At 60.4% G+C, this 13,420-nt stretch overlaps 1 protein-coding gene across 5 annotated transcripts; it reads left to right on the top strand.

Moving 5' to 3' along the window:
• Positions 1-7: 7 nt before the first annotated feature.
• On the top strand, positions 8-10,385 carry SH2D5 (SH2 domain containing 5). 5 transcript variants are annotated; one of them, XM_034645626.1, is made up of 11 exons: positions 8-52; positions 647-706; positions 4,035-4,163; positions 4,510-4,590; positions 5,079-5,153; positions 6,221-6,367; positions 7,595-7,843; positions 8,005-8,179; positions 8,451-8,559; positions 9,037-9,196; positions 10,043-10,385. In XM_034645626.1, exons 3-11 carry the CDS (start codon positions 4,077-4,079, stop codon positions 10,244-10,246), a joined length of 1,287 nt encoding a protein of 428 aa, XP_034501517.1. In that variant the 5' UTR covers positions 8-52; positions 647-706; positions 4,035-4,076; the 3' UTR covers positions 10,247-10,385. The 5 variants fall into 5 exon arrangements, with proteins under 5 accessions (XP_034501517.1, XP_034501523.1, XP_034501527.1 ...); XM_034645632.1 differs by lacking the exon at positions 5,079-5,153; XM_034645636.1 differs by lacking the exon at positions 7,595-7,843.
• The last annotated feature ends 3,035 nt before the right edge of the window (positions 10,386-13,420 follow it).

The raw sequence follows: 13,420 nt of genomic DNA, 5'->3' as shown, positions 1-13,420 counted from the left end.
GGGGGGTGCAGCGCCGAGCTGCGGCGACGGGACTGGAGACGCGGCGGCCGCGGTGAGTGAGCGCGGGGGCAGGGGCCGGGGCTGGCGGATCGCCGCCGGGAGCGGAGCTCGGTCCCCGGGCGCAGAGGTGGGAGGAGGTCTGAGATGGGGAGGAGCATTTCGTCCGCTTCCCTCCATCACCGCCACCGCCACCGTCCATCACCTCCGCCGTCACCTCCGTCCGTCCGCCAGCGTCCTGCCTCGCTCGCCCCTTCCCCTTGGTCTGTCCGGGGAGTTTCTCTGCCCCGGGCCGGGGACTGTCAGCCCAAAGCCCTGGCCGCACTCCGCAGGAGTGACAATAATCGCAGGACTAATGACCCACGCGGGGAGCCTTCGGCCCCACTTAATCCTGGAAACAGCACTTTCCGCTCCATGTCGTCTGTTCGGAGAGGCCATCCTCGACCACCCTGTATTAAATAGCACCCCCCCACACACACACACACATCACATATCCTCCTCTCCCTACTATATTTTTCTCCAAATCACTTAAGCCCCTCTGAAATGTTGATTTCCAGTACTGTCCCCCCAGCCCTGCTTGGGCGGTCCCCAAGGGCTGGGACTTTGTTTTGTTCACCTGACACATTGTTGACACTTGGAATATTTTCAGAAGGAGCAGATAAATGAACAACCCCAGGAGGCAGCTGCTATTACCATCCCCACTTTACAGGTGAGGAAATGGAGGCTTGAGAGGTCTTGTGGACCTCACAATCCGCGATGTTGATCTTGACCTCTCCCGACTTGGTGGCGTCCCTCCCACCTGGTGGCCTAGGGCAGGTGCGGGTGACAGCAGGAGTGTGTTGGGACAGCAGGGGGAGGCTCTTTTATGTGGCTGAACCAAAGGTAGTGGAGATGGGACAGGTGACCAGAGTGGCTCTGGCGGCCCCAGACCATCTGGGCAGGGAGGTAGACAGACTGCGAAAGCAGCTGTTGTGCTGATAAGATCAGCCCCCAGCACCCGAGGTGTTCTGGGCAGCTGGGTAGAGTGGGACTCACCAGACTCCCATGGTGGACACCCTGTTACTTGGGAGAGCAGAAGGACACTGCCATGGCCTAGGGGATAGAGCCCCCAGAAATCCAGGTTTGCTTCCCTACTCTCCCTTATGCTGTGTGACCTTGGGCAAGTGGCTTCACCGCTCTTAGCTACCCTTTGCTAAGCCCAGAGTCCAGGCTGAGTGGTCTCCCAGGATGCTGTAAAGGTCCCCCCCCCCCCGCGCCAAGACTCAACTCAGCTATGGTGCGGTGCAGTAGAGGGCTTCTATCCTTGACCCTCCAGGCAAGTCAACACACCCAGTACCCTGTCTCTAAGCAGGACCACCTGGAAATTCTCAGAGGAACAAAAGAAGAGTCCCAGCCTTATTCCAAAGGTGTCCCCCAGCCAGGTTCCTGTGTAAAACCGTGGAAAATCAAGTGTGCTCCAAAGAGATAAGTGGGTGTTTGTGCCCAGAATGAGTAGGCAGGTCTGTTTCTGGGGTTCTGGTACCCTCACTTGTCCCTTGGGCACCTCAAATCCAGGCCTGGGGCTGAAATGCACTAGAAGGGAGGGAGAGGAAGAGAGAAACTTCCAGTTTCCTGGGGGATGGGTAAGGATCAGGTGATGGTGGGGGGGTGCTCCCGCCCACTGTCTGGACAGTGGAGTGTCCCCAAGAAAGCTGCCGCTTTGGATCTGGAGGGAGGAGGCCTTCGCAGCCCTAGACACAGCTGTCTCAGCATGTGTGAGAGGGAATGTGAGTGTGCCTGAGAACCCGTGTGGCGCTTTGCCGTCTTACACCCTTAGTGTCTGAGGGGCTGAGTTAGCACAGGCAGGAGGGGAAGTGTGCTCCTCATCGCTCCCTCCTCTCATCCCTCCTTTATCTATTATTTTGTCTTGGCTTCTCTGTTCCCACATCCGCTGACTGCCTTTCATCCTCTGCTCTTTCCCTCTCTCCCTTTTGCCCCATTTGTGTTTTGGTCTTTGCCTCTGCCTGTGCGGCCAGGGTATCCCAGCCCATAATGTGATAATGAAGTCAAAAGGTGAGTTCATGGGAAGCCCCATCTCCATGCCTGGAACAGCGGCCACATAGCTTTGGGGCCAGTTCCACATCTAACTTTGTTGGATTTAAACATAAAAAGGAAACTAAAAAGAAACTAAAAGTAAATAAAAAAGCATAAAATGGACAATAGGTAATGGACACAATGTGACAAATGATCAGGATCAAAAAGTGGAAGCTGTGAGGCCAGAAAAGCAGGAGGGGAGAGGGTACAGGAGGGAGGAGCCAAGAGGGCATCCAGGGACCATGCAGCCTTTATCTCTGGCTCTTCTGGAGCTGGCTGCTCACTGAAAGTGAAGGTACGGGGTTGCTCCCAGAAGGTAGTGCGTGGCTGCTCCCGCCCCCAGCTTGGCTGAGCCTGGGGTGAAGGTCTGGGCGGGCAGAGGTAGGGGCCATTCCTGGGCTCTTGGGGCTGGGAGTGTCAGTTCCTGAGCACCTGCAGGAAGGTGGGGTTAAGCACACCCAGGACACACCCATTTCCTGCCCAGCGCCCTGATACCTGCTTTCTCCTGGAAGAATCCTGGCTCCCAGGCAGGCCTCTCCTCCTGCCTCGCTCTCCTCCACTGGGAGGTCTTCCTGTCTTTCAGTGTAAGGAGGACCCTGCAAGTAGTCAGACCTCGCTGTCCACCCAAGCTCCCTCCTGAACAGCAGGCTTTGGGGTCTCCCCATCCTCTGTGTACCTGTTAAGCGTCCCTCCAAGCCCAGCTGGCATCATGTTGGGTGCCTGCTCCTCCATTCAGTTCTGGACTCCTCACATGATCCCAGGCTTGGGGTTGAGGACATGGAGGCTCAGAGAGGTGGGGCTATGTGCCCAAAGTCACACAGCATTTGGACCCAGATTTCTCTGATCCTAAGTGCCGTGATTGTAAATAGTCTGGTGAGTAGCCAGGCAGGATGGGGGATGGAGAGGTGGGGTCTAAATTGGCCCCAGGAAAGACTGAGGTTGCTGAGTCATGGGGGACCCGGGCAGAGGCAGTCAGCCATTCTTTCTCAAGATGCCTTGATTCCGAGTTCACTGTGCACCAGCTGTGGTCATGAGCTCTGATGGGGAATGAGCGTTATCCCTGTCCTTGAGGACAGTCTAGTAAGGGAGGTTTCCTCCTCTCTTCTACTAGTGGATCTGGGAAGGGGGCCCCACGAAAGACCAAAACCTGGGCCAGGTTGGGGGGCAGGGCTTCTCAGCCCCCTTGGGGCTTCAGTCAGGCTGGCTGAATGAGCCAGGGCCTGTGAAGCATGTCCCTAGCCTCAGCAGCTCAGACCATCCAGCTGATGGGCCGCTCCCATAGATCACAGAGCTCCTGCCCTAGAACCTGCTATGGCTCCCCACTGCCCACAGGGCACAGCCTAAATCCTCTTGGTGTGACACTGAAGGCTGATCCCACCCTGGCTCTGGTCCACTCTTCTGGTAAGGTCTGCCCAGGGGCTCGGCTGCTTTCCTCCGTGTGACTCTGCGGATTGTTCTGGCAGCTGTCATACCCCTCCTCTCAGGTGGTACCTTCCCAGGCTGCCCTCCTTCCCCTGGGACAGGCTGGTTACATGTCCCTCACTCCTACTTCCACCCCAGGGCAGGCCCAGGCCAGAGCACAGAGGTGGCCTGCCACACCCCTACCTTCAGCTCTTTCCCCAAAGCGCGCTCCTCAGTGAGGCCTTCCTCCCTGCAGCAACCCCCAGCCTGCATTTCCCTGCCTCCTCTCTCCTGTATCACCATCTAGCATATTCCATATCTTACTGATTGATTCATTCAGTGTCTTTCTTCCACACAAGCATGTTGGCTCCCTGAGGGCAGGAGGAAGTCTGTTGTTTTGTTCTGGGCTGTGTATTCCCTGTGTCCCCATGCCCTGGACATTGCCTGGCACATAGCAAGGGCTCAGGAAGGATTTGCAGGATGAAGGAGCTCACTGGCCTTTGAGGAGGAGCAGTGTGGCTCGAGTACCCGGGAGCCATCCTTTCTCCCCCTGCCCTTTGCAGCCTCCTCTCCCGCGGAGCTTGAAGCTGGGCACCCTGGGGGCCATGCAGAGGGCTGGGGCAGGGGGCCGGAGGGCCTCTGACTGCGGCCCTGCCCCTCACCGGCCCCGGTGCATCAGCAAGTTCGCCCAGGTGGGTGGGGCTGCCCCCATGGGGTGTGCTCTGGTGGGCTGGGACTGAGTGCAGGTCCTGGGGGGTGGGGAGGAGCTATTCCTGTCTTCCCTCCCAGCCCCAGACTCTAGAATGTGTGAGTGTGCACAGATGAGAAGACGGGGCCTCCGAGGGGCAAAGAGGCTTGACCAAGGTCACCTGCTGGCAGCGCAGCAGAGCCTACTAGACCCCGAGCCCAGTGCTCTGTCACTGTCTACAGCTTACCCGACAGAGCGGAGTGTGTCTGGGGGGGAATCTGGAGGATGGGATCATGACCGTGGTCCTGACTGCCCTGCCTCCCTCCCACTCTCACCGCATCCCCAAACAGTATGTGGGCTCCTTCCCCGTGGACGACCTGGACACCCAGGAGAGTGTGTGGCTCGTGCAACAACAGCTGTGGGCACTGAAGGTAGGGAGCTGGGGCGGGCACGTCCCTGTCCCTGGCAGGGATCATAGCCTGGGAAGGTCAGATGGCCCCTGTGGCCATCAGACCCAACGCCCCAATCATAGAGATGGAGCAGGTGAGGCCTCAGGAGGGGTGGGACCAAAGCCATTCTGAGAAGTGGGCCCAGTGAGGGCCACACCCAGGCTCCTGGAGCCGTGTCCCTTATGCCCCGGGACCCCTTCCCTTGGGCAGTCATGACCTGTGACCCAGTGGAAGCCACAGATGGGAGATATGGGGGATGGTCCTAACATGGCCAGCTATGGCCCTGGCTGCGGGGTGATCTGCCAGGCCCCTCCACGCCTCCCCAGCTCGTGGGGAGTCCACTCTCCAGGGCCCAGTCCCTTGGCAGCCGGGGTGGAGTTGGCTGACCAGCCTGTGGTGAACGGCCCTGAGGCAGGGCAGAGCATGCCGGGAAGGTAATGCCTGCCCCCGACCAACACTCTCCCTCCTAGGATTGTCCCCGACGCCGGGCTGTCATCCTGAAATTCAGCCTTCAGGGCCTCAAGATCTACAGCGGGGAGGGCGAGGTAGGAGCCTGTGTGGGTGCAGGTGAGGACTGGACGGGACCAGTGTCCTTCTCCCTCAGAACACACCCAGCCTTGCGCCAGCCCTCGGGCATCCCTGCCTCCCCAGCCTGCTTTGGGCCTTCGGACGTCCTGTCTCCAAGGGCCCAGCCCTCAGAGCAAGGATAGCGATGGTTTCTCCTCCATCTCAGCCCCAGCCCCGGCGCTTCAAAATCTCCAGGCACTACCTCCTAGCCGGAGAGTCAGGTCATCAGCGCCGGGTTTCTGCAGACCCCTGGGCTCTGGGTAGGCCTGCCCAGGTTGGCCGGGGGGCTGTGGGCACACTCAGGCCGGAGGCCAGTCGGGAGAGCCTGCCTGACCACCGGTCCTTCTCGTCGTGGGGCCAGCCAGGGTGTGTTGAACCCTAACCTGTGCCAGGCTGTGGGCCTCACAGCCCCGGGGCCAGCCTCCTCAGACCGGTGTGACTCATGCCCCAGAAGTGTAATTCGCGGGGGGCCTCAGGGTCAGGTCCTGGGCACTGGCCTGAAATCTCACTGACCTCCCACCCACAACCCCCTCAGAGGGGGGCACCGTCCCCACTTAATAAGTGTCACAAGGGCTCAGAGGGCTGTGCTTACCTGCCCAAGTCACCCAGTGTGTGTGGCAGAGCCAGGATTCAAACCCTGGTCATCTGACTCCGGAGACCAGGCCCGCACCCCAGGGCCCGCTGCCAACTGCCTTTCTCCGTGGCCCTGCAGGCTGTGAGCACTTTGTCACTCAGTTCTATGGCATGGGGTGGGGGACGACCCAGCCAGCAGGCTGGCAGTGGGGAGTAAGGGACTGAGCTGGGAGGCCATGGGAAGGACGAGGGTTCCCATGTGAAGCAGGGTTTGGGCAGGCCTGGAAGGAGGGAAGAGTTCTTCCCCCAGGAGCCGGGGGGTGGGGGTGCCCTAAGCTGGGCACCCAGGCTGGAAAGCAGGCCCCAGAGGCCAGCCAGCAGGTGTGTGGGGCCTACAGGGCTGGCTCCCCCGGCCGGCAGCTGCAGGCCCCGCGGTGGTCTGAAGGAGGCCGTCCCGCCCGCTGCTCCCCAGGTGCTGCTCATGGCTCACGCTCTGAAGCGTATCCTCTACTCTACCTGGTGCCCCGCCCACTGCCAGTTTGCCTTCATGGCCCGAAACCCCCAGAGCCCGGCCAGCAAGCTCTTCTGCCACCTCTTTGTGGGCAGCCAGCCTGGAGAGGTACTTGGGGCCCAGGGCAGGGGAACCTCCACCAAGGCCGTGGGGGGGTGGGGGAGGACGTGCTTAGGCGTGGGCTCCAGGGACCGAGGCCCTGAAGGGCTCCGCTAAGCTGGCCGGAGTCCCCTCCAGGCGGGCACTCCTTGCCACACCGGCTCCTTCTGTAGCCCTGCCCACTGAGGACTCCACAAACGCAAGTTAGTGACCTAGGCATTCCCTGGGGTCTGGAAGTGGGGATCAGGCCACATGCTTAGAAATTGGGTGGTCACACTGTCAGGCCTTTGCTCATGCTGTCTCTGGGCCTGGAATTCCCTTCCTCTTCTGGCAAGTTCCAGCTTGCCCTTCAGGGCCAGCGTATGTGTCTGTGAAGCCTACCTTGAGTCCTCTGGACCACTCTTCCTTCTGAGGTCCCGGGACATGAACCACCCTCTATGATCGGTCTGTCCCTAACTACAGACAATGGATTTCTTTGGGAGCAGAAACGGGGTCCGGGTCTTGAACGGCCCCCCGTGGGGCCAGTGGGTGAGTGGGTAGATCCCAGAAGTCAAAGCCAGTACCACCACCATGAACAGCAGAGCCTTGGCAGCCAGCTGTGTGGCCGGCAGAGGCTGGGCTTGGTGCCGTCTAGCAACATTTGCCGTCACCCCTGTATCTCAAGCTCTGCCCGGGCCACTGGAAGGACAGGTGGCTGGGACGCTGCCCTTGATCTTCCGGAGCTCACGGTTCCAACGTGTTGGAGCTGGATAATGGGGGGGGGGGAGTAGAATGTACTGGCCCCAGTGAGATGGGTTTATGCCGGGGGCTCTCTGTGCTCCATTAGAGGAGCACAGGGAAGCGGGGATGGGGAAACTGAGGCACAGAGGTGCCAAGCTCTGCCCAGAGTCACTTAGTAACAGAGCTGGGACTGGATCCCAGGTTGCGGGACTGGAGGGCCTGGGCTCGTAGCCACTGCTCTAAAAGGGTACCGACATAGGGTGGGGTAGTCAGCGCAGCTCCAAGCATGATGTCTGTAGCAAAGCAGATGCTCGGGGTTTGCTAAATGAACAAAGGACGCTGGTGGGGGTACTGCGTGGTGGTGAAGTTTTGAGGGATGAGTGGGAGTCTTCCCAGGAAGAATGGGGAGGAGGATCCCAAGCAAGGGACTGCATGCACTAACGGTGAGTGGGTTGATGTCTAAGGAGTTCCCCAGGAAACCTGTCCCACCTGAGCCAGCCCCTTCCTCCTTCCTAGGTCCAGGTCCCGCACCTGCTGCTCTGCCGTTCCTTCCAGCTCGCTTACCTCTTGCAGCACCCTGAGCAGCGGGCACAGCCCGAGCCCTGCCCGGGGTCTGCAGGGGACATGCCCCTGAAGCCACCGTCCAGCCCTGGGGGGCCCCCTGGCCTAGTACGGGAACCCTTCGGCCGTGATCAGCTCTCCCAGAATGTGCACGCCCTGGTCTCCTTCCGGCGGCTGCCAGCAGAGGGGCCTGTGGGCAGTGGGGTACGCAGCACCCCAGCCAGGGAATGGGCCGTGGACAAGGGAACTGGGTGAAGGTTTGGGGGTCATGGGACGGGAACACGGCACATCCGTGGGAGGGGCTTTGCCGGACCTGACATGGGCCTGAGTCCGCCTGCCCCCGTGGGCCCCTCTTGGTGCCTTAGAAGGAGCTGCCAGAGTCAGAAGGCCGTGGGGGCCCTCGCCATGCCCGCCTGGGGAATCCGTACTGCTCGCCCACGCTGGTGCGCAAGAAGGCCATCCGCAGCAAGGTGATCCGCTCTGGGGCCTACCGAGGCTGCACCTACGAGACTCAGCTGCAGCTGTCGGCTCGGGAGGCCTGTGAGTTGCAGGGGCGCAGGCCTGGGGGCGCCCGTGTGGGTCAGCGGGCTGGGCCTGCATGTCCACGTGAGTGTGCCTCGGGCTCTGCCCGCCGCTGCGGCCGAGGTGGCTGTACAGCCGCGGATGTGCTCCAGCCGGCCGGTGGCTGTGAGGGGGCTGTGCGGGGACGTATCTCCGCTGGGGGCCTTGGTGAGGAGACGCGCAGGGCGGGGGTGGGGTCTGGAGCGGTGCCACGGCCTCTCTCCCTCTGACCCCTGGCTGGTCTCCACAGTTCCTGCCGCGTGGGAGGCGTGGCCCCGGGGGCCTGGTGGCCCCTCGTGCCTGGTGGAGAGCGAAGGCAGCCTGACGGAGAACATCTGGGCCTTTGCTGGCATCTCCAGGTAGGAGGGGCCTGGCCTGGCTGGTGTGCGGCCCCTCGGGGTGGGACGAGGAATGGACTGTGGGCTCCCCCAGGGCCCCGACGTGGGCACCGTCCTGTACAAGGGCAGCACCATCCTGACCTTGGTGGCCCCGGGCCAGGGGCTTCCCCCACTGGGCCTGTTTTCTCAATGTGAAATGGGGATGATCACAGGTCTGTGGAGAGGATCAAATGGGGTCATTCAGGGAGAGCTGGCAGCGCCTCGCCTGTCACAGGGCAGCGGCTTCCTAACCGCCAGCTCTTCAAAACCGCCCGGGGTTGGGTCTCGAAGCGGTCAGCAGTCAAGGACCCCTGAGACGCCCCTTAGGAAGGAAGTCTAAAACCTTCCCATCGCGGAGGGCCTACTCTGGGTCAGGCCCCGTTTCCGGTTCTGCCCTCACCCACGGGAGCGACGTGAGGCTGGGGTCCCGCCCTCAGCCTCTCCCCGCGGCCCTCCCAGGCCCAGCGCCCTCGCCCTGCTGCGGAGAGACGTGCTTGGGGCCTTCCTGCTGTGGCCCGAGCCCGGCGCCAGCGGCCAGTGGTGCCTCTCGGTGCGGACACAGTGCGGCGTGGTGCCCCACCAGGTCTTCCGGAACCACCTGGGCCGCTACTGCGTGGAGGTGAGCGCGCCGGCAGCCTGCTCCGCCCGGGCCCCGCCCAAGCCCCGCCCAAGCCCCGCCCTTTCTAGCCCGAGGTCCGGAGCCGACTGGCCTCATCACGGTACCCCATTGGCTCTCTCTGGCCACACTCGTTATTTAACTAACCCTGCATCAAGTTTGTCATTGGGCCTGCTGGCCCCGCCTTCGGGCCTCCAGAGGGGGCTTTTTTTTTTTTTTTTTAAGATTTTATTTAATTATTTGATAGCGCGCGAGCACAAGTGGGGGGTGGAGCAGCAGAGGGAGACGGAGAAACAGACCCCCCACTAAGCAGGGAGCCGGGCGCTGGGCTTGATCCCAGGACCCTGAGATCATGACCTGAGCCTAAGACAGGCGCTTAATGGTTGGAACTACCCAAGTGCCCCCAGACGGGCTTTTGGAGGGAACCTCCAGTAAGTCTTGGGCCCGGGCCATGCTTCCCATTTCTACAGGAATCCCAGCTTTGAAAAGTGGTTTTCCCACACCCTAGCCCATCTTTTAGCCAAGCTGGAAACTGACTCTGAGGGGGCAGGCGCTGGCCTAAGTTCACCCAGCCTCCGGGCTTCCAGGTCTGGAGTCTTGGCCCGACCATACGTTTCCAGGCAGTAGATGTGTGCCCTTCTACAGGCTGAATGGCTCAGTCCTGTCCAGGCTGGCAAGAGAGAGAGAGAGGAGACAGTGTCTGGCTACGCGTGAGCAGGACAGTGACCTCTCTGAGCTCGAATTTCCTCCCTTCGGAAGTGGGGCAGGATCCCTTGTGAGGGGGTGGTGGGAGCGCAGAGCGGAGCCATGAGGCAGGGGAAGCTGGAGCTTCAGCCCTTTCTGCCCTAGCACCTGCCTGCCGAGTTTGCCAGCCTGGAGGCCCTGGTGGAGCACCACGCTGGGACCGAGCGCAGCCTCTTCTGCTCCCTCGACATGGGCCGTCTGAACCCCAGCTACGAAGAGCAGGACTGCAGGCCCGAGGGCAGACCCCCCCGGACACTGCGGCCCCTTGGCCATGCCAAGTCCGAGGCCGAGCTGCAGGGCCTGGGGTAGGAGGCTCGCCCCCTGGCCCTACCTCACGCTGGCTCCTGGGTCTCAACAGGCCGCCCTGCCCTTCTGCCACCCTGCTGGTCACCAGTTCCATCCAGTCACTCTGCCCCTTGGACCAGTCTTCCATCACTTCACTGCCTGTGGTAGGGGGAGCCCTGACATTGGGGATCACCGGTGGGTGGCGTCTCGTGAGACATGTGGGCTGCCGAGATTGTAGGAGGGGCAGGCGGAGCTCCAGGGTTCCATTCACTTGCTGGGTGACTTTGGATCCTTGTCTCTAGGCTTCACTTCACTCCTAGGAGGGGAGCTTTCTGAGGGGGGGCAGGAAGATTTGTTCATGAGGGATGTGGCCCTCTCCTAAGGAGGCCAGGCCTTGGGGCCCTGACCGGGAGTTTCCTGAGAGTACCTGACTGAGGTACTCAGTCAGAGTTGAGGGAGAGTTGTCTGGGGAGGCAGGAGTGAGTCCTCACCGTGGGCAAAGACCTGGGGGTGAGCCATCCTGTCCAAGAGAGAAACAGAGAGAACTTGGAGGAGCTGACGGGCATGGTGGCTGGGCCGAGCTGCACCCAGGCCGACAGAGCACAGCCTATGTCTCACAGCATCCGATGTTAAAGGAATCTTGCATTCAATTCTATGAGTTCCATTCATAGGAATGAGGCTTAGGGGGGCAGAGATGGGCAGGATGAACAAAGAGCCGTGCCCCCCACAAGCCCGCACACAGGTGGACACCTGTGTGTAGAAAGGACGTGAGCCAACAATGCAAAGAATCTCTGTGCTGCTTAGAAAGGCTGGTTTGTCTCCAATCAAATCCACAGGGTTGTGATTCCTGCCCCCACACCCCCGAGGACCACCAAGACACACACCCCCTACACACACACACACACACTCACACACACACACGGGCTCATTTCCTTTGTCCATTTGACTGGGAGGGGCCGGTGGTGAGCCACAGGCGTACGGGGTGACCAGGGTCCTATTCAACTCACCCTGCAGGCCAGTCTGGGTTTCCGGGCTCCCTGAGAAGCCACCTGATTCTGGCCCACTTCCCTTAATGCGACACTGGCCATGGTTGTCAGGGGCCGCCTCACCAGGCCTGCCCCACTGCGGATAGGGTCAGAGCACAACCATCCAAAGGTGGAACTGATGTGAGGGGGCCCTGCCAGAGGGGCCTTGACCTCAGCGGGCAGTGGGGGTACAGGGAAATGACTCTGGCCTAAGGCAGTGGCCCTGCAGTGACTGACAGATCCAGGTACACTGCCCCTTCATAATAAGTAAGCTCGAAAGACGGACACGAATACCGAATTATTTAGGGAGCAAGTTCACTTTGGAGGAACTTCTATTCCTGAGGCAGAGGCCGAGTCACAAATCTGGGGGCTGCCCTCTCCCGCATCTGGGAGCGGGGTGCGACTGTTCTGTGCCTTGAAAATGACGGATTTCTGACTCCTGGGAGGGAGAGGGGAGCCCTAATGGAAGAGAAAGAAGGGAGGCTCCTCAGGAGGTCAGACATGGGCTTCCAGGCCTTGGAACCTCCTGCCCAGGAGATGGTCTGGGCTGGGGACCATGTCACTTTCATCACAGGGGATGGCAGAGGCAGGAAGCGGTTGTCTTTTGGGATTCTTCTCACTGGAACGACAGCACTGAGTTTACACTGAATGGGACTGGGACTCAATTTACAACCATTTCCACCAGAACCCATGGTCCCTGGTCTGTCATGGGAGGCCTGGTCTCGCATTTCCCTGGCAAGGAGAGGGGTTTGCCGATACAGTGTCCAGAATTACAGCACCGAGACATGCGCTTAAGACCTGGTGACTGGCCCAGGCTGAGGCCAAAGCCTGCCTCTGTGAGATGGGTTGTGTTGAGCACCTCCTCCATGCAGACAAGGTTTCAGGAATGTTCTCAAAGCACTTTAACATTCCTTCACACAGTATTCATCACGTGGTATGCATAGGTTTCTGGCCCATGTGTGCAGATGCTTCAATGTCTTTTTTTTTTTTTTTAAGATTTTATTTATTTATTTGTCAGAAAGAGAGGGAACACAAGCAGGGGGAGCGGCAGACGGAGTGAGAGGCAGGCTCCCCGCTGAGCAAGGAGCCTGAGGCAGGACTCAATCCCAGGACCCCGGGATCATGACCTGAGCTGAAGGCAGACGCTTAACCGACTGAGCCACCCCGGTGTCCCGCTTCAATGTCTTAATCATAGATCAGTTTTCTTTTTGTTCTAACCGGCACCACCTGGGTTACCAGCTCTCCTTACTGTGTGGACTTGAAACAAATAAAATGCATCTCTTCAGATTGTCTAGTACAGACTTTTCCTTTGAAAGGCAAGGTCTTTGTCCAGTTTGCCTATCTGGGTTTGCCAGCCATACCTTCAGCCAGTGCTAAATGGTGAACCAGAGGGATCCTGTCCTCAGGAGCTCGGGATGTCGTGAAGGAATAGGGCAGGTAGATTTATTCAAATGATGTCTCTCCTGTTAAAACCTTCAGTGGGTATTGCTTGCAAGAAAGCAACAGACACTATCCTGGCTGGAAGGACTTAGGCTGAGCTGGGGATATCAGCCTGGCAACCTCTCCAGCCAAAGACTAAGGCTCTCACAAGCAGTTTGTGTGGTGGTGGTGGTGGTGGTGTTTAACCTGCGTCTTAGAAAAAATGCAGGCGGCATTAGAAGGAAGCTTTGCGCTGTCGGAGGCAGCTCTCCCCTGAGTCAGTAGAGGGATGTGGATAAAAGGCAGCACGGTCCCTGTCGCCTTTCTCAGTAGCTCTCCTAACTACGCCGTGAGGCCCTGCCTCCTGTATCTCTCCCCGGCCTACCTGGGCAACCTCGGGCAAATTGCTTAACCTCTCTGAACTGGGCAGTGGGGATTAGAGGAGAGAGTTGACGCTCCCGCAAAACGGGCCGCCCGGGACCGCCAACAGGTAGGGGACGCTCCTGTGCGACTCTCTCAGCGGCGGGGTGCGGAGAACGCGCCGACCCCCCGGGAGCCGCCGGCTGTGATGCCACGGGCGTTGCCCGGCAACCGCGAACGCCGTGGCGGCGCGCGTGCCCGCGGGCGGCTGAGGAGGCTCCGGGGCCCGGGTCCTGCGGCGGCGCCTGCAGCGCGGATCCCCCACTGCCTTCTCCCCGGGCCGGGCCTCGGGGACGGGCGAGCCCGGGCGCGGGAGGGCGGCGGCCCCGGCTCC

Source organism: Ailuropoda melanoleuca, chromosome 2 (genome assembly GCF_002007445.2).
Source record: "Ailuropoda melanoleuca isolate Jingjing chromosome 2, ASM200744v2, whole genome shotgun sequence".
In the NCBI taxonomy this organism is placed as follows: domain Eukaryota; kingdom Metazoa; phylum Chordata; class Mammalia; order Carnivora; family Ursidae; genus Ailuropoda; species Ailuropoda melanoleuca.
Note: the sequence above shows the minus strand (reverse complement) of the source record. Positions and strands in the feature narration are given on the sequence as shown.